Source organism: Lasiosphaeria miniovina (assembly GCF_030549165.1).
Source record: "Lasiosphaeria miniovina strain SMH2392-1A chromosome Unknown B0T26scaffold_1, whole genome shotgun sequence".
In the NCBI taxonomy this organism is placed as follows: domain Eukaryota; kingdom Fungi; phylum Ascomycota; class Sordariomycetes; order Sordariales; family Lasiosphaeriaceae; genus Lasiosphaeria; species Lasiosphaeria miniovina.
The window spans coordinates 4,824,900-4,849,960 of NW_026848220.1; the positions used below are offsets into that span (position 1 = coordinate 4,824,900).

General features: G+C 53.6%; 10 protein-coding genes across 10 annotated transcripts; 2 read left to right on the forward strand and 8 right to left on the reverse strand.

The window, feature by feature from the left end:
• Positions 1 to 287: 287 nt before the first annotated feature.
• On the reverse strand, positions 288 to 3,495 carry B0T26DRAFT_633953 (armadillo-type protein; the record flags this gene model as incomplete). Its single annotated transcript, XM_060436587.1, has 2 exons — positions 288 to 3,242; positions 3,328 to 3,495. 2 exons carry the CDS (start codon positions 3,493 to 3,495, stop codon positions 288 to 290), a joined length of 3,123 nt encoding a protein of 1,040 aa, XP_060303200.1.
• Positions 3,496 to 5,706: 2,211 nt separating this feature from the next.
• Positions 5,707 to 6,022, reverse strand: B0T26DRAFT_635014 (uncharacterized protein; the record flags this gene model as incomplete). The annotated part of the gene is made up of 2 exons (XM_060436682.1): positions 5,707 to 5,802; positions 5,927 to 6,022. 2 exons carry the CDS (start codon positions 6,020 to 6,022, stop codon positions 5,707 to 5,709), a joined length of 192 nt encoding a protein of 63 aa, XP_060303201.1.
• Positions 6,023 to 9,255: 3,233 nt separating this feature from the next.
• B0T26DRAFT_798202 (B-cell receptor-associated protein 31-like-domain-containing protein) lies at positions 9,256 to 10,475 on the forward strand (the record flags this gene model as incomplete). Its single annotated transcript, XM_060446941.1, has 4 exons — positions 9,256 to 9,573; positions 9,663 to 9,748; positions 9,832 to 9,984; positions 10,091 to 10,475. The coding sequence occupies exons 1-4, from the start codon at positions 9,553 to 9,555 to the stop codon at positions 10,473 to 10,475; spliced, it is 645 nt and encodes a 214-aa protein (XP_060303202.1). The 5' UTR covers positions 9,256 to 9,552.
• Positions 10,476 to 11,453: 978 nt separating this feature from the next.
• Positions 11,454 to 14,890, reverse strand: B0T26DRAFT_737038 (uncharacterized protein; the record flags this gene model as incomplete). The annotated part of the gene is made up of 6 exons (XM_060443392.1): positions 11,454 to 12,260; positions 12,421 to 13,136; positions 13,629 to 13,678; positions 13,890 to 14,408; positions 14,587 to 14,719; positions 14,782 to 14,890. The coding sequence occupies 6 exons, from the start codon at positions 14,888 to 14,890 to the stop codon at positions 11,454 to 11,456; spliced, it is 2,334 nt and encodes a 777-aa protein (XP_060303203.1).
• Positions 14,891 to 16,133: 1,243 nt separating this feature from the next.
• On the forward strand, positions 16,134 to 16,496 carry B0T26DRAFT_606263 (At2g23090 like protein; the record flags this gene model as incomplete). The annotated part of the gene is made up of 3 exons (XM_060435824.1): positions 16,134 to 16,208; positions 16,287 to 16,357; positions 16,436 to 16,496. Coding segments are annotated over 3 exons (207 nt in total), but the record flags the coding sequence as incomplete, so codon positions are not given.
• Positions 16,497 to 17,254: 758 nt separating this feature from the next.
• On the reverse strand, positions 17,255 to 18,619 carry B0T26DRAFT_737039 (uncharacterized protein; the record flags this gene model as incomplete). The annotated part of the gene is made up of 3 exons (XM_060443393.1): positions 17,255 to 17,838; positions 17,925 to 18,346; positions 18,420 to 18,619. The coding sequence occupies 3 exons, from the start codon at positions 18,617 to 18,619 to the stop codon at positions 17,255 to 17,257; spliced, it is 1,206 nt and encodes a 401-aa protein (XP_060303205.1).
• Positions 18,620 to 18,721: 102 nt separating this feature from the next.
• B0T26DRAFT_65491 (uncharacterized protein) lies at positions 18,722 to 19,771 on the reverse strand. The gene has a single exon (XM_060438588.1). The coding sequence runs from the start codon at positions 19,655 to 19,657 to the stop codon at positions 19,109 to 19,111; it is 549 nt and encodes a 182-aa protein (XP_060303206.1). The 5' UTR covers positions 19,658 to 19,771; the 3' UTR covers positions 18,722 to 19,108.
• B0T26DRAFT_761446 (uncharacterized protein) lies at positions 19,772 to 21,118 on the reverse strand. The gene is made up of 2 exons (XM_060446399.1): positions 20,935 to 21,118; positions 19,772 to 20,898 (listed from the first exon to the last, which is right to left on the reverse strand). Exon 2 carries the CDS (start codon positions 20,704 to 20,706, stop codon positions 19,885 to 19,887), a length of 822 nt encoding a protein of 273 aa, XP_060303207.1. The 5' UTR covers positions 20,707 to 20,898; positions 20,935 to 21,118; the 3' UTR covers positions 19,772 to 19,884.
• B0T26DRAFT_65543 (uncharacterized protein) lies at positions 20,814 to 21,791 on the reverse strand. The gene has a single exon (XM_060438625.1). The coding sequence runs from the start codon at positions 21,527 to 21,529 to the stop codon at positions 20,921 to 20,923; it is 609 nt and encodes a 202-aa protein (XP_060303208.1). The 5' UTR covers positions 21,530 to 21,791; the 3' UTR covers positions 20,814 to 20,920.
• Positions 21,792 to 21,994: 203 nt separating this feature from the next.
• On the reverse strand, positions 21,995 to 25,026 carry B0T26DRAFT_670645 (uncharacterized protein; the record flags this gene model as incomplete). Its single annotated transcript, XM_060439205.1, has 3 exons — positions 21,995 to 23,775; positions 23,831 to 24,627; positions 24,680 to 25,026. The coding sequence occupies 3 exons, from the start codon at positions 25,024 to 25,026 to the stop codon at positions 21,995 to 21,997; spliced, it is 2,925 nt and encodes a 974-aa protein (XP_060303209.1).
• Between the last annotated feature and the right edge of the window lie 35 nt (positions 25,027 to 25,061).

Here is a 25,061-nt window from a genome sequence, read left to right on the forward strand (position 1 = left end):
TAGAACTATATGAAAACCCACATTGATCATCTTCATTGTGTGTTTTAGTTGCCTAGATAGACTAAGGTAGGTAGCTATGCTCCTCTCCTCAAACACTGGATTACCAGGTAATTCCACATCAATTCACCAAAAGTCAGCCAGTCTTTTCCTTCCATTCCTGTCTACCATATCCTCGCTCGCTATGCGCGCACTAGTCCTGATGTTTTCCCAATAAAAAGAACACAATTACCCTAACATAACACCCCATTCTCGCACCGCCACTTAGTCAAGTCATGCACAGTCGTCAATCATTCACCCGTCTGCCTCGGCTGTCCGAGTCTCTGGAACCCCGCCAGAACCTCCTTGTCGACATTAACAGCCCAGTTGGCCTCAAAGGCCTGCTCGCCGCCAGCTCTCTGCACGAGGTCGCGCAGTCTGAGGTTAACAAACTCGAGTGCGGCGACGGCGTGCACCGGATCCTTGCAGGCGGCCCGGTTCTCGTACACGTCGAGGGGGGTGTCGTAGGCGTTGCTGGGCAGCTGGTCCCAGACTAGGCAGTCGCGCCCGTCGGGGTCGTCCGTCAACTCCGTGACGACGCTGGTCCACATAGACAAGAAGTCCTGCAGGCGTGCAAGGACGAGGTCCTGCATCGGGTTCGGCAGCTCGCAGAGCCGTGTCAGCGCCAGACAAGAGAGCTTCTGGCGGTTGATGTCGCTCATGCTGTCAAAGTTGGCGAACCACCGCGTAGCAAGCCACGGCCAAACCGACTCGAGGCCGTTGCCGAGGCCGGACAGCATGGTGGCAAAGACGGCAGGGTCCGCCACCGCGATGCGGGCTAGTATGGCGAAGTAGTCCGTTTCGTTGAGGCTGTTGATTTTGCTCTTCTTCTTGTTGGGGCCCACTGTTTGACCGGCCTCCCACGCGCTGTGGAGGCCTTCAAAGATATTCACAAGAATACCAGTTTCCATCATGTCCTGGACGATAAGCGAAACACCCTGAGAGCCGCCTAGTGCTTCCGCCGAGCGGATAATAAGGTCTATCGAGGTCACACCGAGGTAGGCCTTTTTTCGGCTCGTTGCGTCTAGTGTTTCTTTCAATGCTATCAAAGTCGGGCGTCGAAGGCCGTCGCTCAGCATCTCGCTCGGGGCAAGAATTATGTAGTTTTTAACGATCTCAAGGCAACTCTTTGATACTTCGGATGAATACTGCAGAAGTGGCAGAACCAGTTCCACCAGTCGTGTGACTTCGGAGTTGATGGGCGGCGTGCTCTGCATCAACATGGATTTCCAAAGCTCCACTGACTCTTCAATGAGGTGAAGGTTGAGGGCGGAATCCGGGTTCATTGCCTCTCGGAGCAGTGGGGTGATGGTACCTTGGTACCGCTGGGACTCGCCATGCATTGCCATGACCAACGAGGACATGATCGCGAGCACCGCTTGCTTAATCATGTACTCTTCGCTTCCGGATGCTTCCCAGAGCTTAGGTATGGTAGCCATAATGGCGTCTCCGAATTGCGAGACGTGCTCGTCCATTCGTGTCACGATAAGCCGCAGAGTCTCCAGCAACGCAAGCTTCGCCTCGTCGCTGTCCACCTCCTGGAGGAGACCAGTTAAGAGGTTGAAATAGTCGGATGCATATGGGAGGAAAGCCTCTGCATCGAACCCAAAGTCGTCGACGATATGCTTGAACTGGCGGGCTGACGTGATGCGCACAACTTCGTCATTGTGCTTGTCGTCCGGGTTCATCAGATGCCGGAAGAGCCCGTAAACGACGGCTCGGCTAGTCGGAACTATCTTGACTGGCACCCATTGACTCAGGAGAATCGCTATCCGACGACGGAGCAGTTTGGCCATCGTGTCATCAATCTGCACGTCGTTGACCAGCGTCGCATTCAGGAACTGATCAAAGTCGAATTCCTTGTTAACGGTGATGGCGGCACAGCCCAGTGCGCAGTACGCCGCCTCCTTGGTGACGATGTCCATTTGGACCTTGATGGCCAGCTCGCAGTAAGTAAGTAGCGGTTGGTGCAGGTCTGGATAATGAATGAGCAGATCGACAAGCAGCCTCTCGGCGCACGGTCGGACAGCCCATTCGTACGCCTGGCCTTCGTTGGCTTCCTGGGCTTCCCAGCCCTCGGGGTCTTCCTCCCAGGCGTTGAGATCTGACTTGCGAAAGATGAACAACTTGCTGATTATGACCTGGACCATCTCGTATAGCAGGTCCTTGGTCAGCAAATCCGTCTTGATAGCCTCTATAGCCTGCTTCTCTAGAATTTTAGCCTCGACGCTCCGGTACTTAAACGTTTGTGCTGGCCGATAGGCAGTAGCTATACAGCTCCGTATCAACAGGAGACCCTTGAGCGCGAGTTTCTCTGATAAGGGCCCTTCGTGCTTGGGATTCCCCGCTGGCGTGGTAGAGGACTGCTTGATGCCACCGGACTTCTCAAAAACGTCTGAGAAATCTTTGACGAGATTCCAATATGCGCCGACGAGGGGAATCGAGTTTGGCAGGAGGGGGAAGCTCGCAGGCCGGCTTTCGCACATGTCGATGTGCAGCTTGGTGAACTGTATGAGGTGCTTGCCGACCACGTCTTGGTAGGGGATTGGGATCCACGACTCGTGGCTGACCCCGCGAAGGAACTGGTCGAATTGGCTCTGCGACAGAGACCAGAATTCTCGGACCATGTTGTCTGTGTGCGGTTGCTCGTAGCCAATAATTACGAGCCGGCGCAAGATCTTGAGGGCCGTCAAGCTGTTCTGCATCGCGTAGTCGGCATCGTCTTCCTCCCCGCGGCCCTTGGTGAAGAAATCCTGCCAGTAAGCAGTCTTGGCCGTGTATATCTCGCCCAGCAGCTGGACGAGCTCGGGCGTTATTGCCTGCAGTGTGGTCTGTGAGTGCCGCATGCGCGCTGTGGCCAGCTCCTTGACGACACGGAGCAGCAGCAGCAGCGCGCCGCCCAGATGTACCGGGTTTCCATCTTTTGACGATCTTGTTATGTTGATAATCATGGGTACGGCGTCAGGCCACTCAGTTGGGTAGTCTATCCGAACGAGCTTGGCAGTTACGAGAGCATTGTGCAGCGACAAGTTCTTCTCCTCCTCGTCTATCGAGCCCTGGAACAGCCGGGAGCGGATCAGGTCCTTCTCTTGGGGCTTGAGCGAGTTCTTAACAGAGCGCCTCCAGTATTTCTCGATGCCGTTCTTGATTAGGATAATGGCGAGAAAGCGGATCTCGTTGCGCAGTGACTTGTCCAGGAATATGGTCTGTGGACGGCGCAGCAAGTCAAGTCAGAGGGGAGTTTTCGAGGCAGGACTTGTTGGACAAGGGGCATATGCTGGTGTCTGTTACCTGGAGAGTGGAATAATAGTTTGGCTGGACTTCCCAGGCTTGGAGCTGCTGTCCGGCCGACTGTCTCTGGGCATTGTCGGTTGAAGTGGCAGCGGCTTCGAGGGCTCTTCCCAGCTCAAAGATGCTCAGAGGAGCCGCCTCGCCGGGCACTTCGATTGCGAAGCTCATTTGCGAGCCGACCGCGCCGCGGCTAGGAATAGCAGCGAGAAAAACGAGCGAAATTTTGCGATACCCTTTTATATTCCTAGAAGCTCTGGAGTTCGAAGCTCGAGGTGGGCAGCCTAGGTAGGCAACACGAGGTGAAAGGTGGGGGGACTTCGCGACTCCCAAGAACCGCAGTAAGGTGGATGGCGGGGCAAAAAAACACCGTTACACTGGGCAGAGGTGAGGTGGGGTTTATTTTTGCAGATCCATTGGAGCAACTTAAATAGAGTGCGCTTGTGCCGGCCCTGTGCAGCGCCCTTATAAAGCTTGCATTTAGTTACCCCTGACCCCTCCTCTCTTCAACCCTATTGACAACCCCCTTTTCATCCATTCCTTCATACAACACAAAAAAAACAACATTGTCTCAAGACCCAAAGCACAAAAGGATATGACATCGAGACACAGCCGGGTCGTTGCATCCAGAGCGTCGCACCATGTATTTCAGCAATCTCGCGTTTTTAAACCAGCAGGTTACCTTTGCGACATCGGCAGAACTCGGCGATCAGGCCGCCGGCTTCCTTTTCATATCCACCCCATCAGTCTGTAGCACAGTCACGATCAGGTTCCCCCCCCGGACTCGCATTTTCGTGTCCGCATAGGGTGGCTCGCGTCTTCGGCTCTTCCGCGTGGCTCAAGACCACAGCGCGCAGACTCGTCCTCTGTGCCATAGATACTGGCCGATTTGCAAACCCGCATATAGCATCGTTTACAACCTAGATCTTCCACATACGACCATACCCATTAGAAAACTCGGAATCACGTCCGCTCTCCCATAGATAAGCTGGTGAGGGCCAGACCAGAGGTAGTTAGGTCGGTGACGACCAGTGAATCCCTGGTGTCGTTTGTTTTTTGTCTTAATATTCTTTTAAGTAGCCTAGCTATGCAAGTAATGAGCAGATATATCTGTCAAAGTGTCAACCAATCTGACCACGTCGTATCATCTTATTTTTCGTCCGGATTTTGCAAAGCTGCTTCCTTCGAATAAGTCGTTGCTTTGCTTTTGCTCTATTAAGCCGTTATCTAGCCGGGCGTAAGGCAGGGAGATAAGAAAGAGAGAGAAAAATTATCTGGCTGAGGGGCGTTTATGATACTCTTATGATTGTGACCCGACCATAGAGGAGATGGCAGTACTCACGATGCTGAACGCATGAATGGGATATATTTTAACATGAGGGAGAAATTGCATTGATAAAGCTTATATTAACAACACCTGTACAATTTGATTCCGGAGAGATGGACAGGCACAGAAACAAAGAGAGATCAAGGAACATCCTGACTTGACTACCTTAGCATATGTGTCATATTTGTCCGTTTGCTGGTAACCACGATATCCGCTTTTTAAGCTTGTATTGCGCCATGGCAACCTTCGTTCAACCTACGCCATGATGCCTGCCCGAGCGTACTTTCAAAACACTAAAAGAACGCCATCCCGCCACTCGAGTCGCGCCATGCAAAGCAAGCAACGGACAAGACGGCTGTCGCACGCAACCACAAACCCCCCAATCCAAGAACAATTCAACGCCCATGCGTATGCGCGCCGTTCAACCGTTTATTCGTCAACCCCATAATATCACACCGAATCCCACCCACCCTATTCCGCCAACGCCGAGCTAAGCCAATACAGTTCTTAAAGAGTGCAAAAACCGGATACACTGTCCAAGCAGTGAAGAAAGTAACAAGAAAGTTAAAATGGGTTAACAGGACCCGGAAACCTGGGGCTGGTGAGATATCGAGTAATGATATCACCATCCATCCACCCATTATCCACGCTTGGGTGGTTCGGTGTTGAAAATGCCCGAGTATCCAGGTATCGGGTCGAATCGAAAGATCGGAGCGAAACCACGCTACGTGATTCACTGGGGTTAACTTCTCTTTTGCGCATATATATTCCGCTCCCTGGTGTATACCAATATGCTCTATGTGTGCGCGCGCAGGCGTGTGCATAGGATATGGATGCTGAAGTCGGAATAGAGGGCCTCGTCCTGGGCCGGCACTCAGCTCCGCGATCGATAACCTGGGTTCTTCGGTCTGTTCGGTTGATTCCGTTCCGGGGACCAGCAAGGTGCTTTAGGTAGATTCCTCGAGCAGGACGCCGAACGACATAACGTGAAAGGTAGAGGGTAAGACTGGGACGAATCGCACGACCGGGCCGGCAACTCTACGGCTCCCTTTCTTTCAGACCATGGCGATCACCACATCCCCCAGACAGCGTCCGTAACTGCAACAAGCCTCTTTCGGGAGCTCTCCTTTGAGGATAGCATCTCGTTTGGACTGGACGGTAGAGAAGAACGAGTTAGCGTGTAGGCTTTGGAGGGGAAAGTAGTGTGGCGCAATAACAAAGCACCTTGAGAGCGGAACGGGGAGCGGTGGGACAACCCGGAGCTAATTAGCCTACCTCTGGACAGAATATCGGCGAGCTTGCTACCAAGCCGCCCAAAGAGGCCACGGCTATGAGAAAGAGCGGCAGCTGAATGTTGAATTGGAAGCGCATGGCTCCCTGTATGGGCGCCCCTTAGGAGTGTTGCAAAGTAAGTGATGTCTTCTATTTTGTGACTGTCCCAAATGTTGGAGGGAATGGCAAGTTCTCCTCGACAAAGATAAAATAAACCCAAAGTGCTGTTCGTCTCCTCCCCTTCCTTTTGGCCTCGTTGGTGGTTGAAGCAGTAACGGACGAAACCTTGTCGTTTGCTGTATCTCGGATTTATAGCGTCGAGGGAGGAAGAGCGGGAAAGGGGAGAAAATATAGAAAAGAAGTGAGAAATAAAGCCGATTCTTTGTGAAGTATATAGGACAGAGGTGTAATAGGGTCAAACTTTGAGGTACCTTGCACGAGGGCCGGAGGGAGCGATAAAGAAATGGAGTGACGAGTGATGGTGGTTTTCCCAGAAGTACGGGAGCGGGACTTGAGGTGGTGACGGATTCGGATGGAACCTCGCAAGTAACACGAGAAAAAAAGAACGGGCCAAAACTGGCAGGCGCAGGAACCCGCCAAGAGTTTTAGGATGGAAAATAATAAATACTAAACTCGTATCGTCTGATGGGTCGAAACAATTGGGCAGTTACAGTTTGTTTTCTTTGGTCGTATTCTTTTGGGAATTGTCCAGAGACGTTGGTTCCATTCTCGGCGCTCCTGGACTCGAGGGGAGACAGATGGAGACGGATGTGGAGGGGAGAAGGTGTGAGGTCTTGAGGGACGGGAGCGTACCTAATTAAGGTACCCAATCCTCTTGTCACCATCGAAACAACAAAGAAAGAAAAAGCCTTCAGCCTTTCCGCCGCTTCCCCGAATGGAGGCAAATCCAAACCAACTCAGCGCAGACCTGCATGGTTGGTGCTACACTCCAATCCCTGAATGTTTGTTAGCGGGGGACTTTCCAAGATTTGAAAGGCCTCAATTTTTTACGGCTGGCCCTCTAGGTTTTCCGGCGACGGGGATAAAAGTTATTGGAATCCTTATCTTGGAACCCTAGAGGCCTATCTCTTCTCCAAAACATCTGAGGATTTTCCTGGCTGGTCTTCTAGGCTATAATACTTATTCCGCCCAAGTACCGCGCCAGCAAACATTGAGGGATTGGATTGTACTGATGCGCTTAGTAGCATGTACCCTTTGACAGCAAGACAGCGCGAAACACCATCCAAGTCCATTCTTGGCCTCGGATTCCCCTCCCACTGAGAGCGGCGGCGGCGGCGGCGAAGCAGGGCGCCGGGGCAGGGGGCGGGGTTTTGCTGCTGAGAGTTTGCACTCACTTACACACAGTAATGCAATGCAATGCAATGCGGCGGGTCAAAGAACAAGAGAACAAAGCAGCTAGGTCGGGAGAAGCGGAACCTCGACTTTGTCTGAAGAACGGCTGAGTATGGTCAGCCGCGTATTCAGTTGTGTAAGCAGCCAATGGAATTGCTGAGTGATTGCAGTGAGGGTGAAAAGGGCAAGCCAAGCGGTGGCTGTGGCGAGGATGTCTCGGTTCATCAGCCCCGAAGAAAGAGCGCCTCCGGCCGAAACTCTGCCGGACGCTTGATGCACATCCACGGATTCGCTTTGCGGGCTTCCGTCCGCGGGGACGCGCGTTGGCTCCCTGCGCGGCGCAAAAGGGGAAATTCTGGAGGTTTGCGCCCGAGGTTTGCGCCCGAGGTTTGCAGCAAGCACTCAAACCAACCACCAACCGCTAGGTAACCACCAACCAATTGCGAACTACCAACGACCAACCTATCTAATGGATACGCTACCAACTCCTAACATACCTCCCGATGCATAAGGATTTTAGCCACCTTATAGACATGAGCTAATCTGAAAGTTATCTGACTACCTAGGTTCCTTCCAAATTTTGCGGACAATATCTCATTCGTCGTATGAAGTACCTAGATTGCCGTTGTGCAAAAACATGAGGTCTCAGCTTCAAACAAGTAGAGAACAATTGTTTTCGCTTGAAAATCCAGCAATAAAAGGCGCGTTAACCATAACAGCAAAGAGAGCTGTAACCTAGCGAGGGAAGCAGGACACAAAAGGAGAAGAGCGAGAAGGTCAAAAATAAGGCACCATCATTGACCTCCAGACCTGTCTTCCTTGGGCGAGACTCATCCTCCTTCGGACGAAATATAACCGACGATACATCACCCCAGGCCTGGCTTGACACTTGTCGCGAAGCCCGGAGGCGGTGGTTCCACAGAAACAAGCGGCGCTGGCTGCTGCTGGTCCCCCGATACATCAGAACTCGTCGCGCCATACACTTGCGGCGTGGCAAAGGTCATGCCATCGAAACCCCCGTCGAGCCACAAATCAGTGGTTGCATCTGGATGGCGCGCCTCTGCCGCCTGTGGTTCACGTTTTGGTGGTACACCGGACCGGAGTGCTCGGGTTTCCCTGCCGGATGAACCTGTTACGATGGGACTAGGCCATGTCTCTCGTACTCAGGAATGCCGTGGCTCCTCGTCAAAAGGAATCGACATAACTTCGGCTGATTGTGATAGAAACCTCAGCCTAATCAGTAGACTTGGACGTCGTCGACCTGGTCCGTTGGCTGGCAGATGCCGGGGATGAAAAGTCATTTCAATTCGAATATATCTTGGCTCCATGTACCAAGGAGATTCAGTCGACGGTTGGATCGTATGCTTTGATGATGTAGTCATACTCCTGGACGTGTCGAAGACCAGGATCGCCGTGTCTTGCGAACCGGGCTAAAACTGTCGGGTACCTATACCGTAGGTACGATGGGCAGGACAAGAGCACCGTCAACTTCGTTATTGCCGCCTTGGAATCCAGGCCAGCTGTGGCTGTTGAGTTTGACGAGTAGGCTTCCCGGGACAGGGCAACGGGCATCGAGCGGTGAGCACAGATTGTGTTCGACCGGAAAATGTAAAGTTCAAAGTCTTCCCAATCAGTCAGTTCCTGGATGCAGTTCCAGGATGCATCCAACGAAGTGATGACGGGCTGTAACTCCCGCCAAGCCGCTGGTCTGGAGTACCCCATGTGCCATTGTGGAGCTGCAGCCTTCTATTCGAATGGAACCCTATTTCATCGGTCGTGTAAGTCTGCTCTTCAGGATCGTTCATAGTTGTACTAGAAAGTAGTTAAGCAGATGACAGAAATACCTACTTTCAGCTGTGTTTGCTCTGGTTCCCGTCCCACACCGTATCCGAAGCTTTTAGCCCAAATTATGACGTTTACGTACCAGGGTTAGGGTTTTATCGCCAGCCTCGCCCCGCCCGGAAAGAGCCCACCAAATCACGCGCCCCAGCCACAGCAATGACGTTGTCGACATCCCACCCTGGTCTTTCCTTGTACGGGAGCTAGAGCTTCAGCCCACTTCTGCCTGGCTTCTGCACCAACCACGTCACCCAGCGGAGTCTTCCTGTATTTCTTGCGTCGAAACTGTCCTCACCAGTTCATCGCCCGCAAGCCCAACAAGACAACAAGGCAACATCGTGCCTTTGGTCGTCGTGTAAACCGAATTACGGCCTTTTCTTCCCTTTCCTCTCCAAAATTTACGAATAAGCCGAATCCCGCAATAACCCTCGCCCAAGATGACGCTCTACTACACATTGGTACGCACGCACCATGCTCAAATGGATCCAACCCGGGCGGGCGTCCTCCCTACAAACGTCGTGGCTAACCACGAGCATGGCTCAATCAGGTCTTTATGCTGCTCATGGCTGAGATGGGTCTCTTCGTGTTCCTCATCATCCCGCTTCCGTTTGCCATGCGCAGGAAGATGTTTACGTACGTTCCTCATCTGTCCCGGCGGCCTACTGTTCTCGAGGCCTCTAAACAACCAACTGACCGGGTCTGCTATCGACGCGCAGCTTCATATCCGAAAACCCATTCGTGGCAAAACTGCAATACTGGCTGAAGATTACATTCGTCTTTATTCTCATTCTCTTCATCGACAGCGTCAACCGCGTCTACCGGGTCCAGGTCGAGCTGGCCGCCGCCGCGGAAAATAACGGGGGCAATTCGTAAGCTTTCCCCTTCCATTTGATTTTGCTCTCTCCCGTTCTCCCACATGCTCTAAAGATGAATAAATTGAGGGGGAGCACTAACCTTTTGAACCCTTCCGCGAAGTAGAGGCGCTGCCATCATGGGCCACGAGCGACTCGAAGTTCAGGCGCGCAAGTTCTACTCGCAGCGCAACATGTACCTTTGCGGCTTCACGCTGTTCCTGTCGCTGATTCTCAACCGGACCTACATCATGATTCTCGAGGTGCTCCGGCTCGAGGAGCGCGTCAAGCAGTACGAGGGCACTGAGAAGAACACTAAGCAGGCCGAGAAGCTGGCCATGGCCGGCGAGCCCGGCGAGATTGCCCGCCTCCGCAAGGCCCTTGCCCTCAAGGAGCAGGACCTCGAGAACCTAAAGAAGCAGTCGGCCGGCCTCCACCGCGAGTACGACAGCCTTTCCGAGAAGTACGCCCAGTCCCAGGAGGACGGGACCCCCAAGAAGCTCAAGTAAACCAGTTCGCCATGGATATTGACGAAAATAAACACAACTGCCGACGAGAATCTGCCGGGCTCACTTCCTCAAATGTCCGGCTGAGGAAATAATTCGAGGTTCTCTGTTTTGGGAATTTGTCTCGTCTGAGAGACAAACCTCATAATATGAGGGGATGTGCGGTGGTGAGACGATGAAAGTATTCTCAGGTGTAAAAAATTATATCAGGGTAGGTTGCACACGGAAGGCAGTGGAGCTGGTCTTTGGCAAGTAACGTTGAGTAAATGGAATGTGGTGGTTCACTTTTGTGCATACTCACCTAGTGATTGTGTGAATTTCCGTCAAGGAGAATAAGTTCTGCGGAAGGCGAGAATTGACTTTATTTTTACATGCTCACATGCAGCGGCGTTGACAGGAAATTTGGTCGGCCTATTTTGGTGGATAAACGAATACCCTGCCCTGCCTAGGCTGACAGCTTGTTAATGTAGCATTTGGCCTCATGTTATACTATCTGGCTAACTGTCTCAGGTACCTGGATACCTACATTTGATGAACAAGGCCAAATACAATGGAGCCTTCCTAGCAGAAAGTAGTAGCGGACTTGAAGAGTCTTAAGGGTTATGTCCTTGTTGCAACCCAACGCTCATGGGTTACAAAGAGTCCTAGGGGAGGTAGGTACCTACCTATGTAAAGACTGGGAGTTATCACATCACATTGTTCAGTAGTTCGCCTTAAGCGTCCTAAAAATAAATGAAATAACATGTTATGAGAGAGAAAAGGGAAATCTAATATATATTCTATGTATTGTGTAGTACTCAGCATTCATTCCATCCTTGAAAGCAAAGAGAGAAAATAAACAAAGTAGGTAAGCCATCCCCAGCAGCATACGTATAGGGAGTTGCCTCCAAGTGAGATTCTACATCAGTAAGTAGTACAGACACACACATACACATACATATATACACACGGTTCTTGGGTAGGTGGGCGTTGTTGGTCTCATTACAACATATCGTACAAGTCTGGAAACAGAATGGCGTTGGCCACGGCCAGGACGGCCCTCTCGGCGTCCGTGTCGGCGTCTTCTTCGTCGTACGGCAGCAGGCCCATGGCGCGCAGGGCGTCGGGGCCGCCGCCACTGAGGAGACCAGGGCTGCGGTCGCCGCCGTTTCCGCCGGACGACAACGACAACTCGGGCGCGGGGCAGCCGCCAAAGTCGGGGCCCGGGTGGCCGCGCATGAAGGCCCTGCGCTGCTGCGATAGGTACAGCGCGTTGATCGGCGTCAGGGGGCAGGCTGGCAGGTACAGGTGCAAGGACGGGCACGGCGGCGGTGTTGGCGTGGCGGAGTTCATCCAGTCGTTATTATGGCTGTCGCTGCCGCGGCCGTCGATGGCGTGTATGAGGTCGGGGTGCCATATTACGTAGTCGCCCGGGTCGAGGGGCGGTAGGGCTACTAGGCTGCGGTCAAGCTGCAGGTGCGGATGCATTGAAGAGTTGATGGCCTGGGGGCAGCTGGGCACGGCGCCGTGGAGGATGCTGTTTTGAGGGCGGTCGAGGGTCCAAGTGCCTGTGGATGGCGAGAGGGAGAAGAGGGGGCGTAGGAGGAAGTAAGCCGTGGCGAGACGCGGCATAGGGCACACTCGGAAGCTCGCGTTCTTGTGGGGCAGAGGAGACGTGGTGTTGTTGCTGCTGTTGTTGTTGCTGGCGCTGCTGTCCCCCATGGCCAGCAAGCCTTGGAACATACGAAAAATAGAACAGGTCCCAGCTCCGCGATAGAGGTCGCTCGTCACGCTTATTCTGGTGCTACTCTTCAAACACGGAAGCCGGTAAGTTTCCCGAATAATAGAACGCAGGTTTTCTGACAGGGATACAAGGAATACGAAGCCAGGAATATCGGAGAAGTAGGAGCTCATCTCTAGCCGGTTCATATGGAGGCAAAAATAGGGACAAAAATGAAAAGTCACACACCTCCCATGGATCGTAGTTTTCCCAGCGACCCTGAAAAATCTCTCGGTATGTCCCTGCCCGACCGTAGCCATCGTGTTCCCACCGTTCGACGCTGCCGCCGTCGACGTGTGCACCAATGGTGGGAGCAAGAGCGCCCTTCACACTCCCCGGCCTTTGTATCCGCATTCGGTCGGCATACGTGATAGGGAAGTTGGTGGTGACTTTGGCTCCGGGGTCTCTTGACGTCCAGGCTCCTCCCATGGCGAATTTCTGCGCGGCCAACATATTGGGGTGGGCTCGGGCTTCGGTTTGTGCGGCGCTCCAGTAGAGCTCGCAGAGCCGCTGAGGGTGGGAAGGGTCGTCTGGCGGAACGATGGCCTTTGCTTGGCGAGAGTTCTGCCCGATATATTCTATGGCGTCCCTTCTCCAGCGCTGAGCGGTGTCCTGTGGAACTACCTTGCGGATGATTGCAACACCCCTCTCCTTAAGGTCGGCGAGAAAGCCTTCAGCCTGCTCTTGCTTCGCAATGTTGGCAAAGTCGATGGTGGGCACAATACCAGACCCCTTGGATGATATGAGATCCACCTCCTCTGATAGATCATGGAGGAGCTGTTGCCATGACTGGATGAGAGCGGTCTCGTTCGTAGATGACAAGCCCTCCTTGAGAGCCATAAACCGGTGATGCAGGGGGAAGGGGTCCTGGTATGAAAACGATCGCATCTCACCACGCTCCTTTGCTGGCGGTCCGTATGTAGGCACATTAGTAGAGATGGGAAATGCCCAGGCTGAAATCGCCATGACAGGAGATGCAAACGGCAAGCATGTCATAAACGTGCAGGTAACACTGGCGAACCTCGAAAGGGGGCCTTATGGTAAGGTAAAACCAGAGAGAGTCTGGAGAAAAAAGAAGCGGGCTACTGAGACACCTATGGTAGTTTGACTGATAAGGGGAAATCCTGCATGGGCCGAAGTCCGAAGACCTTAATAAATGGCCAGGTACTTCATGTTCATTATCATGCATTCGCTTTGAATCCCATCGAGAAGCCGCAATCCAAGTTGCAAGTGGCTAGCCGCTTATTGTTGCCCCCTCCCTGGACCCCTGGTTGGCTGTCTCCCTTAGTTTGTCAGGGGTTAGACATCGCAGCTGCGGCCCGTCATTGCCGGTGCAGACTTTGTCAAGTAACACCCGGAAATTTTGCATCGCTCGCCAATAGGGGAATTTGGGCTACCCGACGCCGAAAGGCAGGGTAAAAGACCGAAGAGTGGTTCGGGTATCTGGCTAGCGGCTCGATTGCGACGTCAAGTCTTCGCAGGGCTGACAAGGTGAACCCTTCCCTTCCCTTCCCTTGCCTGCATGTGAACGATGCCTTTTCGACGCATTGTTGATCATTCCGAAAATCCCGCCGGCACGCCCTGAGCCAGCCGCTGGTGGGTGGTGCTACCTGGTTCTATACTCGGATGCTTATCAGGCTTGCTTTCCCCGTTTGGACCGTCGGATAGGCGTCTTAGAATCGCTATTATCATCCGGGGTCTTTCTCTTGGCGGGCTGCTTCTTAGCGTCGCTGGCGGGCACCGCCGAGTCCGGTCCGCCGCCACCGCTGCGGCCGTTAGCCGAGGCAGCTTCGGCATGTTGCCGCATGAGAACAAATGCGACGCGTTCCACATCGACAGCTTTAACATCGAGTCGCTTGGCCACAGCTTGTACTTTGTCGTTCAGGGAGCTGTACTCCTTGAGATTGTACTTGATGGGCCCTTTTGACCCACCGCAGCACAGCCAGTAGAAGGCCTCGTCTGCAAAGAAGATGACGTTTGCGGCATCGTGAACTGCGAGGAGCAGAGAAGCAGTCGCCGGGCCAATACCTTTCAGCTGGGTCAAGATGCTGAGCGCGCCGGCCACGTCTGTCTTGTTCTGGTAGTGCTTGAAGGCCTTCTGGATGGTTTTCTTGGTTGCATCCGGCTCATTTGATGAAACTAATTTCATCAGAGTCGGTCTGAACTTTCCGTGGCGACTAAGAGTACGGGTTAGCTGGCTCGACTGGCAGCAAGGTGGCTGGCAGCCATAGAAGTGCTTTCCGTGTGAATTGAGGGACTGTCTAGATCCTTGAGAGCAATGGGATGGCCGCTGATCCGGCGACCGACGTTCCACTTATCCCACGGCCACGACATCAGAAGCAGAGAGCCACTTACAGCTTCCACTCGACTAGAACCTTGACGTCGTCGAGGCCCATGGCGGATCCCGTCTTGCCAAGAGCAAAGGTATCCAGCGCCTCGCCATAGCGATACTGGTCAAGTTCGGCAAGCGACTTTTGGCCGGGTTTGACTGCAGTTTTGACGGCCACATTAGATAGGTACCTACCTATGTAGAGAGGACGGACAGCATACCTCCTTTCGAAGCGGATATAGCCTTGATGCACGACGCATATCTCCCGAGGCAATCGACAAACTGGCCATGGGATATTTTATCCACAGAGGGGACGCCGGTGTTTCCCATTGCGGCTCTTGTCGTAGACCGTGGTGGCACTGCAGGAAGCCGGTCCAGGTCGATCCGATCCGATCCACCAGGCAAAGGCCCAAGGCTCAATGCGACGGCAGGAGGCCCGGAACCTCGCGCCGAAAAAAACTGCCGCCGATTTTAGGAATCCACACGAGTGTCGCGTCCCTTTCCCGCCGAGGGTTGGATGCTGGCTGCAAACCCGAGAGGAATGGCCCAAGATGATGCGGACCCTGACAACGACCTAAGGTAGGCAAACAATGAATGAACAGCTGTGATCAAGTCAAGTACGAATAGGCTGCGTGTACCCAATTGAGACGCCAATTCACGATACAAACGAGAAAAATGGGGTCTGGGGGTAGATAAATTACTTGGCAAGATGCAGTAACTCTGACCCATTATCATGCAGGAGCTTGTGGCTTCAAAGACTTGGGTTGCCTTGAAGATGTGCTGGAGTGAAGAAACAACCAACCTTGGAGTTAATTGGTCGCAAACAGCGAGCTCCAGAGGGTGACAACAAGTGGGGGCTCGCATGTTTGAACACCTGAGGCATATAAAACAAAGCAAAAAAAGAGTGTGTTGCTCTATCTTAATATGTTCGGTGCAATTTAACAAAAGTGCCAAATAAACAAAGATAGCTTAATACTTTATTGCCACTCTTCTTCCATATTCCGTAGAAGACGTTCTGTTCCATCAACCCAGGCCTGGCGAGTACGGTAAAATACTGTAAGGTCAGGTCTAAAGGCCTCCGTCTCGGTCTCCGGGTCCCTCTTCCTGCAACGTGCGGTCACGAAGCGGGCTCTTTAGGGAAGGGCCCGCTAGGCCTTTCCTCATGCGGCGAAAATCCAGACCGCTCCAGTACCTTAAATCTTTTTGGGACAGGGGGCTTGAGGGGCGGAAACGAGTCGCAAACGCTTTCTTCGGAACCGGGACGGCTGAACAGGGAGGAAAAGTTTCTCTCATCTGCCTGCCTGCCTGATTATTACCTGCCGCTCCGTATTTCGTACAACCCGCCTGCCTGATTTCGCAAACCATCCAGCATCCACCACCTGCTACCATACCACCCATCACATATTCACGACTTATCCGAAAGACACAACAACTCTCCCCTCAAAAAAGTCACTAATAGTCAACATGGGTGGCGGTAACGTATGATCCCCCCCCACAAGGACGATCCATTCACCCCCGATTTCCTTCTAGATGTATGCGCGCGCGGAACTAACATAGCTCGCGTCACCCCTAGGGAGCTAAAGCGGCGTCGAAGCGTGCGCGCAATGCCAAGGATGCGAAGGGCCCCGCAAAGTCGCAGTTGAAGACGGTACGGCCTCTTTTTTTTCCCAATCCACGGCCCCTCTCTAGCCATGCGATACTAACAAGGAGTGTGCGGGACAACTAGAACGTCGCTGCCATGAACGTGCAGTGCGGTATCTGCAAGACACCTTTCCTGTCCACGGTGCGCCCCGCGCAGTATGTCGGACTCCCCCCCTTGAAAGCGTCAAGCCATCACCAGGGTGGAAAAACTAAACTGAACTCTGCCCAACACAGACTCACCCAGCACTCGGAGAACAAGCACAACTCGACCATGACCGAGTGCTTTCCGGACTATGCCCTCGAGGCCTAGAGAGCGAGAGCGGAGACATGTATCCATGTCACACCAGCGCAAAACGTACACCACATGGACGCCCCCCGGGTACCCTGAGGCGATGTGTGACGCATATACGTCGTCGGCGAAACAAAGACACTACGCGCGCAGCAAAAGAGGGTCTACGGCTACGTGTTGCGGTTTGGGATAATCCGAAACAGAATCTTGTTGGGGGGCGGGTCTTCCGGCGGCGCAGGGTAACAAGATTTCTCTTGGTTGGGGGTTTTTGATTGGGTTTCTTTTTTTTCTTCTCTGTTTCCTAGCCCGAAATCTACTAGGTACCAATCAAGAAGAAAAGAACTTGGTAAAATAAAAAAGATGAAAAAAAAGGCTAAATCCATACCTGGGCGTCTTGCTAAAATCTCCACGTTCGAAACTCTCCTGTCTCTTCTCTCTTTCCCCTTCTTAATGCTCTCTCATGTATGTCCCCGAAGAACGGGAGCATCATAGGGATGAGCGAGAACAGAAACGGGGGGAACTACGCAATTCTTAAGAAATAAACTAAGCGACAATACAATACGCTTGCTACAGAACGCACTCAACCAAATTAACATACGGGGTGCCTTTGTTTTTGAACGGATATTCAGTTTACCCCTTTACCCCTTTTGAAAGAGAGATAGAAAGGAGACAGGAGACACAAGCTCTCCTCCATTCCTACTGATCCAAGCAATATCTCACACTAGATAATGTATGTACTCCTGTACCATATTTCCATATATATATCAGTGCGCCTCTACAGACGTTGGCGCAAGGGGAATATCTCCCTGCGTCGCAGCAGGCTGCTGCTGCTGCTGCTGCTCTTCCAGCCTCTTCTTCTCCTTCTCCCTGGCCAGCGCGGCCTGCTCCTCCCTAACACTCGCCAGGATATCCGGGTACCAGCGCTCGCCAACATCAGTATGGCTCTTGACGCGGTTGCGCAGCGTGGCCTCGCCGAGAGTGGCGGCGGCGCCGCCGGCGCGGAACGTGAACTCGACGACGTCGACACCACCTCGACCAACCCGCCAGCGCCGCGCCTTGACGCGCTCCGGCACTTGCCCGACACCCACGTGCGCCAGGTCCGCGAACGACGTGTCGCCGCGCACGCCCTGGAAGAAGGGGATCGAGAACCGCGGGCCCGCGCCCGCCGCGGGAGACAGCACCCGGTGCGTCGTCGCCTTGCACACCCCCTGCGTCAGCGCCTCCAGTCCCTGCCCGATGGCCACCACCAGCGTGCCGTCGATCGGCGGGCAGTCGATCCACTCGCCTGCCATGTTCTGCACCTGCAGCCCGCGGTGGTGCGAGGCTTGCAGGAGGTAGCTGGTGAGCACTTTTGGGGGTGATGCAGGGTTATCAAATGTCTTCTTTTGTCTTTGCGCTGTCGTGGGGACACAGCATAGAGGGAGGGGAACATACTGCTGTCCTTGTGCGGCCCGACGCCCTGGTTGCCGCCCTTGCCGGCGGCGCCGAGCGTGCCGACGTCGGGGTACTTGACGATCTTGAGCTTGTGGTGCTGGTCGTCGCCGTCAAAGTACTTGTCGAAGGCGTTGCTGGGCAGCTCGATGGCCTCGGCGATGAGGCTGGTGAAGTAGATGGAGATGCGGCCCATGGTCTTGAGGTATTCGGCGAAGACCCTGCGGAAGTTTGGCAGCACTTCGGCTGACGGCCACTGGTTGGGTGCCAGGAGGTTGGCGTGTAGCGGCGCCCCGGGCCCCGGTAGCGGGTGCTCGGTCGAGATGTCGATCTGCTCGCGGTGGTCGATCTCGCCGGCCGTCACTTCGGCCGACAGACGTGAGTACCCCAGGAACGAGGGCGCGTTCTTCATCTCGATCTTGAGCCTGACGCTCTTGCGTCAGTAACCAGAATCAAATCGACACAGTAACAAAAAGGGAGACACATGGTTCTTCTTACTTTTCTTCTGTGGGAATGTCAAAGAATGCCCGGCCCTCGGCGATAACCTGCTTAAACACATCGTCTGAGATGCCCACGTTCTTGAGATATAGGAAGCCGACTTCCATCAAGGCGTGCTGTAGATCAGCCAGAAAAGCGGGCTTCGTGGCTGGGTCCTGGGCCAGAGCCAGGTCTAGAATCGGTATCGTCGTGAAGGACATGTTGAATAGCTCGGAGGAGGTTTTGAAAAGAGGTGGCTAGAAAAGGACAGTCCAACGGCTGTCGATATCCCAGTTTAATAATAATTGCTGGCAACTCAGTCACGTACCTACCTTAGCTGGTGCTATGACTATTGGTCCGCTCCTATGCTGATGGAAAGGGGCGTGCGAGCTAAGTACATGTACCTAGGTATGTAGGTAGGATAGCTAGGAAATGAATATGAATACACTCATTGTAATAAAATAGTCGAGTGTCTTGACATTCTGGCAGTAGTTCGATCTTTGAAGTTTTTATAGGCAGGGTCACGCTATCTATCAAAGTCGTCGCCCAAGATCAGGTCATTCTCTTATTGGGGTCGAGAATGGCGTAATCGGCTAGATATGGGTTATCTGCCTAACACATTGAGGGAGGTGGAGGTACCTGTTTCCCCACAACCATAGTATCCCAGCTGCAGCTGCCGACGCGGAGTATAGTATGTCTTGTACAAAGTACTATCCATACATACGCAAGGTACTGTACTGTACAGTACATACATGTACATACTGAATTGACGGGCCATTTTTGTAGCTGGTCCCCCGCCTACGCACAGGCCATTTTTGCAGCTTTTCAAACAAGCAGGTACCTAGTGTTCTGTAATATCCGTAACAGTCAACGGAGTAAGATATCTGCTCGAGTGTCATATGGCCCAGTTCCCTCGGAACCTCCGTCTCAATATTCGCTTGGTCATCCATAGTGAATGGCCCGGCAGCTTCAGCGCCAGCTTTGAGAACACAACCTTGGCGAAAGTCGGAGGTTATTTCAGCCTTCTCCATCTCCACCCACCTCGCTTGAATCTTGGGTGCCGGCGTTTCGCGCCATACTTCTCTTCTTGGATTTATAACCCTGAGGGCCTTTATTAGCTTTGTATGGCACTCTGCTCGGGGCAACAAATGGGATGTCCTCTCCTTGAGCAACGAATACCAGCAGAAAGACAGGCTCCAAGAATCGAGGACGGTATCCTTGACGCCATACTCGTAGGTAAACTGGTGAAAGCCAGCCATTTCCCAGTAGATAACAGCAGCCAGCTCGTAGCGCGGGCTTTTGTCCTCGGTCGGCGATATTTCCCTAACAGGGTCCCTAACAGGGATATTGCGAGGCTCAAGCTCGCTGTGGCAAAAAGACGACAAGATGCTAGATGCTAGAGATCATCAAGGCCTGAGTGAGTAGATTAAACCCGAGCATGACGCTCTTTGGGATAACCGGAAAGAGGCGCGATGTCGAGGTAAGATTAGACTAGGCGCGTCCCTAGTGAGGTGGGTATGTGCTTCCGTCTCCCAGTGTCTAGCTCCTGATATTGGAGACCCGGATGCGGCTGGCCGGTTTCCGGGCTTTCATCGTCCGGAAGCGACGGCGCTGACCGGGACAAAGAGGGGGGGTGGATGCGAATGGGCTCGGGGTGTAGCCGCTCCACCACGTCATCTCTTCGGAGGCGTTTTCGTGGTTGGCCACGCTCAGTCTCGCCCTCTTCGTCTTCGTCGCTGCTATCTAAGCCCAAGCAGCTGCAGTCTGCTCCCATGCGCGGCTCATGTTCTGGGTAATCGCAATAGTCACCACTATTGTCTTGAACCCCCCACCCACTCTCGTCATCGTCATCGCCCTCAGTCCTCGCTCTTTTGCTGGGACTCTTACTGGGGCTCCGGCTAGAGCTCTTCCCTCGGGCCCCAACCCCAAACATCTCTCGACACTGCTTCGCCGACAATTCCTTCACTTCCGGTTCCTCGCCTCTCGCTCCAATCCATACCAGCCGCCTTGATCCCTTACTAGGCTGGCGCGCAAACATGGCCTTGTCCAAGACCGCCATTGCAAACCGGGCAAGCATGTATTCGCGTCTGATGCCCGCCAGGGGCTGCAGCTGCAGGTTATGGTACAGCGCCTGCAGCTCATCCGTCACGCCCGCCTCGAGCACATGGGCCACCCATGCACCCTGCTTGGGGACAAACGCAAACCGGTGCGCGTCCCAGAGGGCGTGGACATCTTTCCGGAGCCTGAGGGAGTTGTCCGGGCAGTGCGTATTCATGCTGGCGCTTGGCTGGCGCGCGTACTCGTACATGAGGCTGTCTTGCCACCAGTCGACGTCTTTAGCGGGTATGATGTGTGCCGTCTCGAGCGGGAGAGAGGAGATGATACGGCAGGTTTCGCCCCCAGTTGGGGCGGACAGGATCGGGGCCTGGTTGTTGTCTTCCTAGAATTGGGGGAGCTGGTTGGGAAAGCGGAAGTGCCCAAGGGATGGCACCACTGCGTACTTAAAGTCTAGGAATTCTTGTTTAGCGGGGGAGACTACAGCAGGGGCGGAGAAGGACGAACCATTCGGGACGCAGAAGTAGTAGGTAGGCGCGGTTAAAATGTCGTCTAGACAGACCTAGTGGCACGCGTGGGCCATTCGGCGAAAGGGAAAAATACCCATCCCATGCGCAATTGGCAAAGATGCAGCATGCGATGCGCGCGGTCTCGTGGTGGATGCCCTTAGAGTCAAAGGCTGGGAGGATGAGGATGATGTTTTCGCTGTCTGCGTACCCGGGGTGTCGGAATCTTGTCTTGGCGAGGTTCTCGCTGGTTGGCTGCAACGGTTCGCTTGGTGGTCGGAGTTGTAGAAAGGGTGCAATCATGGTAGGCTGAATTGATGTGCGCTGCGCTGTGCCGGTTGGGTTCGACATGGCGAAGGTTTGATATTTTGAATCGCAAACTGACTGGTACCCTAAACCTAAACGGGCTGTTGCGGTTTGTTGCCGGTTTGCTTGCACACCCCATTTTTTAGGATAGCTGATTGCGATGTTTGTGGGCTTTGGAGAGAGGATCGCATTGACTCCATCGTGTAGGGCGGGGCAATAGAAGAACAGTCCAATTGAGGCTTGTGGGAGATTCCCGCTAATCATATGATTGTTTTCTTAGTGGAAAGTCAGCCAATCAAACTAGTCCCCGCCCATGACACGTTCCGCGACCCGACCGTTGCCGTCCTGGGCCGTGACTGGACAAGAAGAGGCCACAATTGGTAAACTTGAACAGTTGGAACAGGCCATAACTGGTGAGCCTGGACAGCTAGGAATAGACCGCAAACTAGTAATTACAAGACTAAATCCTCACTTCATTTTTGCGCCGAAGATAGGTTGACACAGCCAGGGTGGACAACCCAAGATTACCAGTCAAACACCCATCATTTTCCCCTCTGCCAATGCGAGGCCGTATAACCAGACTCTAGAGTGCTGCAGAACGCTGCACACTGCCCCTACATTAAAGGGCGCCGCGTTCTGTTGTCTTATCCATGAAAGGGCGGCACAGGCCTAGCCTCGGAAGCGCGCAGTATGTCGTGCCTCGGGCTCAGGATATATGGTATTTTGCAGCTAAGCATTGACCGGCTTAGTCGAGAACAGTTTCGCGACCTGGTAGAATAAATCCTCAATCGGCGGCATGGCGAAAGCCGGTGCGGCGTTGAAGATCTCGGCTAGCCGCTGGGGAGCAACGACGGCGGCATGGATATCGTAGTCGTCCTCCATCTCAACATCTTGATCCGCATCATCCATCTCCTCGTCGCTAGCTCCGCCATCCTCGCCAGCCAGATCAAGCGGATCCGCTTCCGCCTTTGCGTCAGCGTCTCCGTCGATTCCTATATCAGCCAGCGGCTGAAGTATCGGTGCTTGGTCGGCGCCTTCCGTGACAGACCATATTTGAGCCTTCGAGTCTACGGCAACGAAGCCCGACGACTCCGGGGCAGGCATTACCGAAGTAATCAGCAGCGGGAACGTTTGCACCAATTGCGGCTCAGCGTCGTCGACTGAAAAGATGGCAAGTTCCGACTTGGCGCCCTTCCTCATCCGTTCTTGGGTGGGATTCGGAATAGGGGCTACTAGAGCAAATGTGCGCGACTGGTAGTTGACTGCCAACTGGGTGAGCCGCTTTGCAGCTTCCGATGTCTCCTTGAGGCCGAAGCTATACTGCAGCTCGTCCGATACAACGTCGTAGACGGTGAGCTCCTCTGATAGCATGATAAGACATGACGACAGAGCCTTTATTCCTCTGATCTTGCCCTTGAACATTCCAGAGACGACATCTCGAAGCGCCCCTGTCTCGGCATCAATAGCGACAACCACGCCCTCAGACGAAGCACCAAAGGCAGCGAAGAGGATGGAACCATCTTCCGAAAATGTGAGAGCGCCACTCCGAGACTCCTTGGCCGGGGTTTCGACAAGGTCGACTTGTTGACCGCGGGCCGGCAGCGCGACAGTGCGGGAGCAAGACCAGGCTCTAAGCTGCTGGCCCTCGGGGCCCGTAGATGCAAGCCCGTCTCGCCGGCGTAACTTTGAGGTCCAGAAGCGCACCATCCCGTCGTTGCCAATGGTGGCAAATCGAGAAGACGTCGGGTCACTCGCAAGATCAAATATTATCTCAGGCTGGCTTGTGTGATGGGCCTCGTTGATACGCGAAACAAGCTGGAGAGAGCTGTCATCTTCGCCAACCTCCCAAAACTTAAGATAAGTTTCGCGTCTCTCTTGGCTAACTTCGCCAACAGTCTTTGACCCAGTCAAGAACGCGTCGACGTCTCTCTCAGGGGGTTGCCACTCGTCAACAGAGGCGAGCCACTTACCATCCGGAGAAAATGAAAGCTTGGTGACCATGGGCTCGATAATCGGGACGCCCTGGCTGGTGACATTCGCGTCTGTAGGGTTTGTGCGCGCAATAGCGTGCTTTGCGACGCTCTGGAAGGAGGAAATATCAAAGATCTGGAGAAGCGGCGTGGAGGGCACTCCTCCTCCTAGTGTAGCCTGCTGTCCATTTCCAACACATAGGAACATTTGCGACGGGTTGCGAGGATTGCTAGCCGTGACCAAGGGTCTCGAGATCTCATCCACCGGCTTCCATACTCGCTGCACTACGGACTCTTTTGACGGCTGCTCGCCTAGAACAAGAGACTGAATGCCCGAGACGTACATGGTTGGCTTCATCTCTGCTGTAGACATTATCATCGTCGAATTATCGTCGAGGTGAAGCGCGTAAGACGATCCTCGTGGGGACACGACAATGTTCTCAATCGCTGCCGACAAGTGGGGGAGAAAGTCTATTTTCCCGGTATCCAGCTGCCACAGAACAAGGACCGTCTCGTAGCCACCAGATATCAGGTAGTTGCCTTTTGCTTGGTTAGCCATGGCTTCAGCCTAATACGACTGGGGATATTCTCTTACCATCTTCAGACCACTTGACGCAATGGACAGCTCTTCTGTGCCAATGATATTTTCGTGGCTGGAATAAGCTCGTTTTGCCCGACCTTGATCCGCCTCCGGGGAGCTTGGAAAGCACGTCGTCGTAGAGATAGATGGCTCCGCGAGCGCACCCAATGGTCAGGTCCACAGACTTGATTTCTGTACGCTTTTTGTGTGTCTGAGTTTCAGACCGTATATCGAAGCACGTGATAGGGTCTGGAACGCCGAAGGAGTGAAACTGGAACTCTAAGTCGCCGATAGAGTTGAGCTTCTTGTTAGATTTGAGTAAGCCAATGTGAAGTGTCTCTTTCGCCGCGGCGACAATTAGTCGGCCGCCGGCTGCGAATTGGAGGAGCTGTGGGCTCTCGTCGTAAGTGTGAATGAGTTGGCCCTCGCCCTGGGATAGCGCCTTGGCGTCGAAAGCCATAATTTGCCCAGAGGCTTTGGTCAGCTTCTTGAGAACAAGCAGCACATCCTGCGTAGCCCCGCCCATCTCCACAGCTTCCACCGTCATTCCAAGGACCTTCTTTACCTCAATGATAAAGGGGGTGTCGGTCCCTGCCCCTGTCTTCCAGTTGATGTGCCATATACGTCCGTCGGAGCACGCGACCCAGACATATTCGGGAGATGTTTTAGACAGCGACGACGCCACGATGTGCGTAGACATCAAATCGTTTCCAGTATCTGAACCTGTAACGGGGAGCGCGATGCGGCGAACAAGCAAGGAGTTTTCGGCGGAATATACTTGGATTGAAGTGTTGTATGTGATGATTAAATGCCTGCTTCATATCAGCGACACAGCCCTCTCAGCAATTGTTGGGATTGACTCACCGCTCGTCGAGTGAAAATATCGGGTCTATGTCGAGCATTCTCCCACCCATCGGCTTGGATACCTTCCACGATGCCGACGGCTCTGTCTCTGCGCCTCGCGCTGCTTCCGGCAAAGAGACATCGGGCAACCCCACATCTTCGCCGTTGGTATTTTGCGCTGGTGCCTCGCTCGAATCTGCACCATGTTCGCCCAAACTGGAGGCAACCTCGACATTGCCATTGGATTGTTGCTTTGCATGCGGCTTCGACCTGAGTCTCTTCAGCGCCAGGACCGCATCGTCCTTCTGCTCCCGCTTTCGTTTTTTTAAGGCGGCCGTGTCGCCGTTGACATCTGTTCGAGACACCATATTGGACGGCAGCCAACTGGGATCGCTAGGGGGTA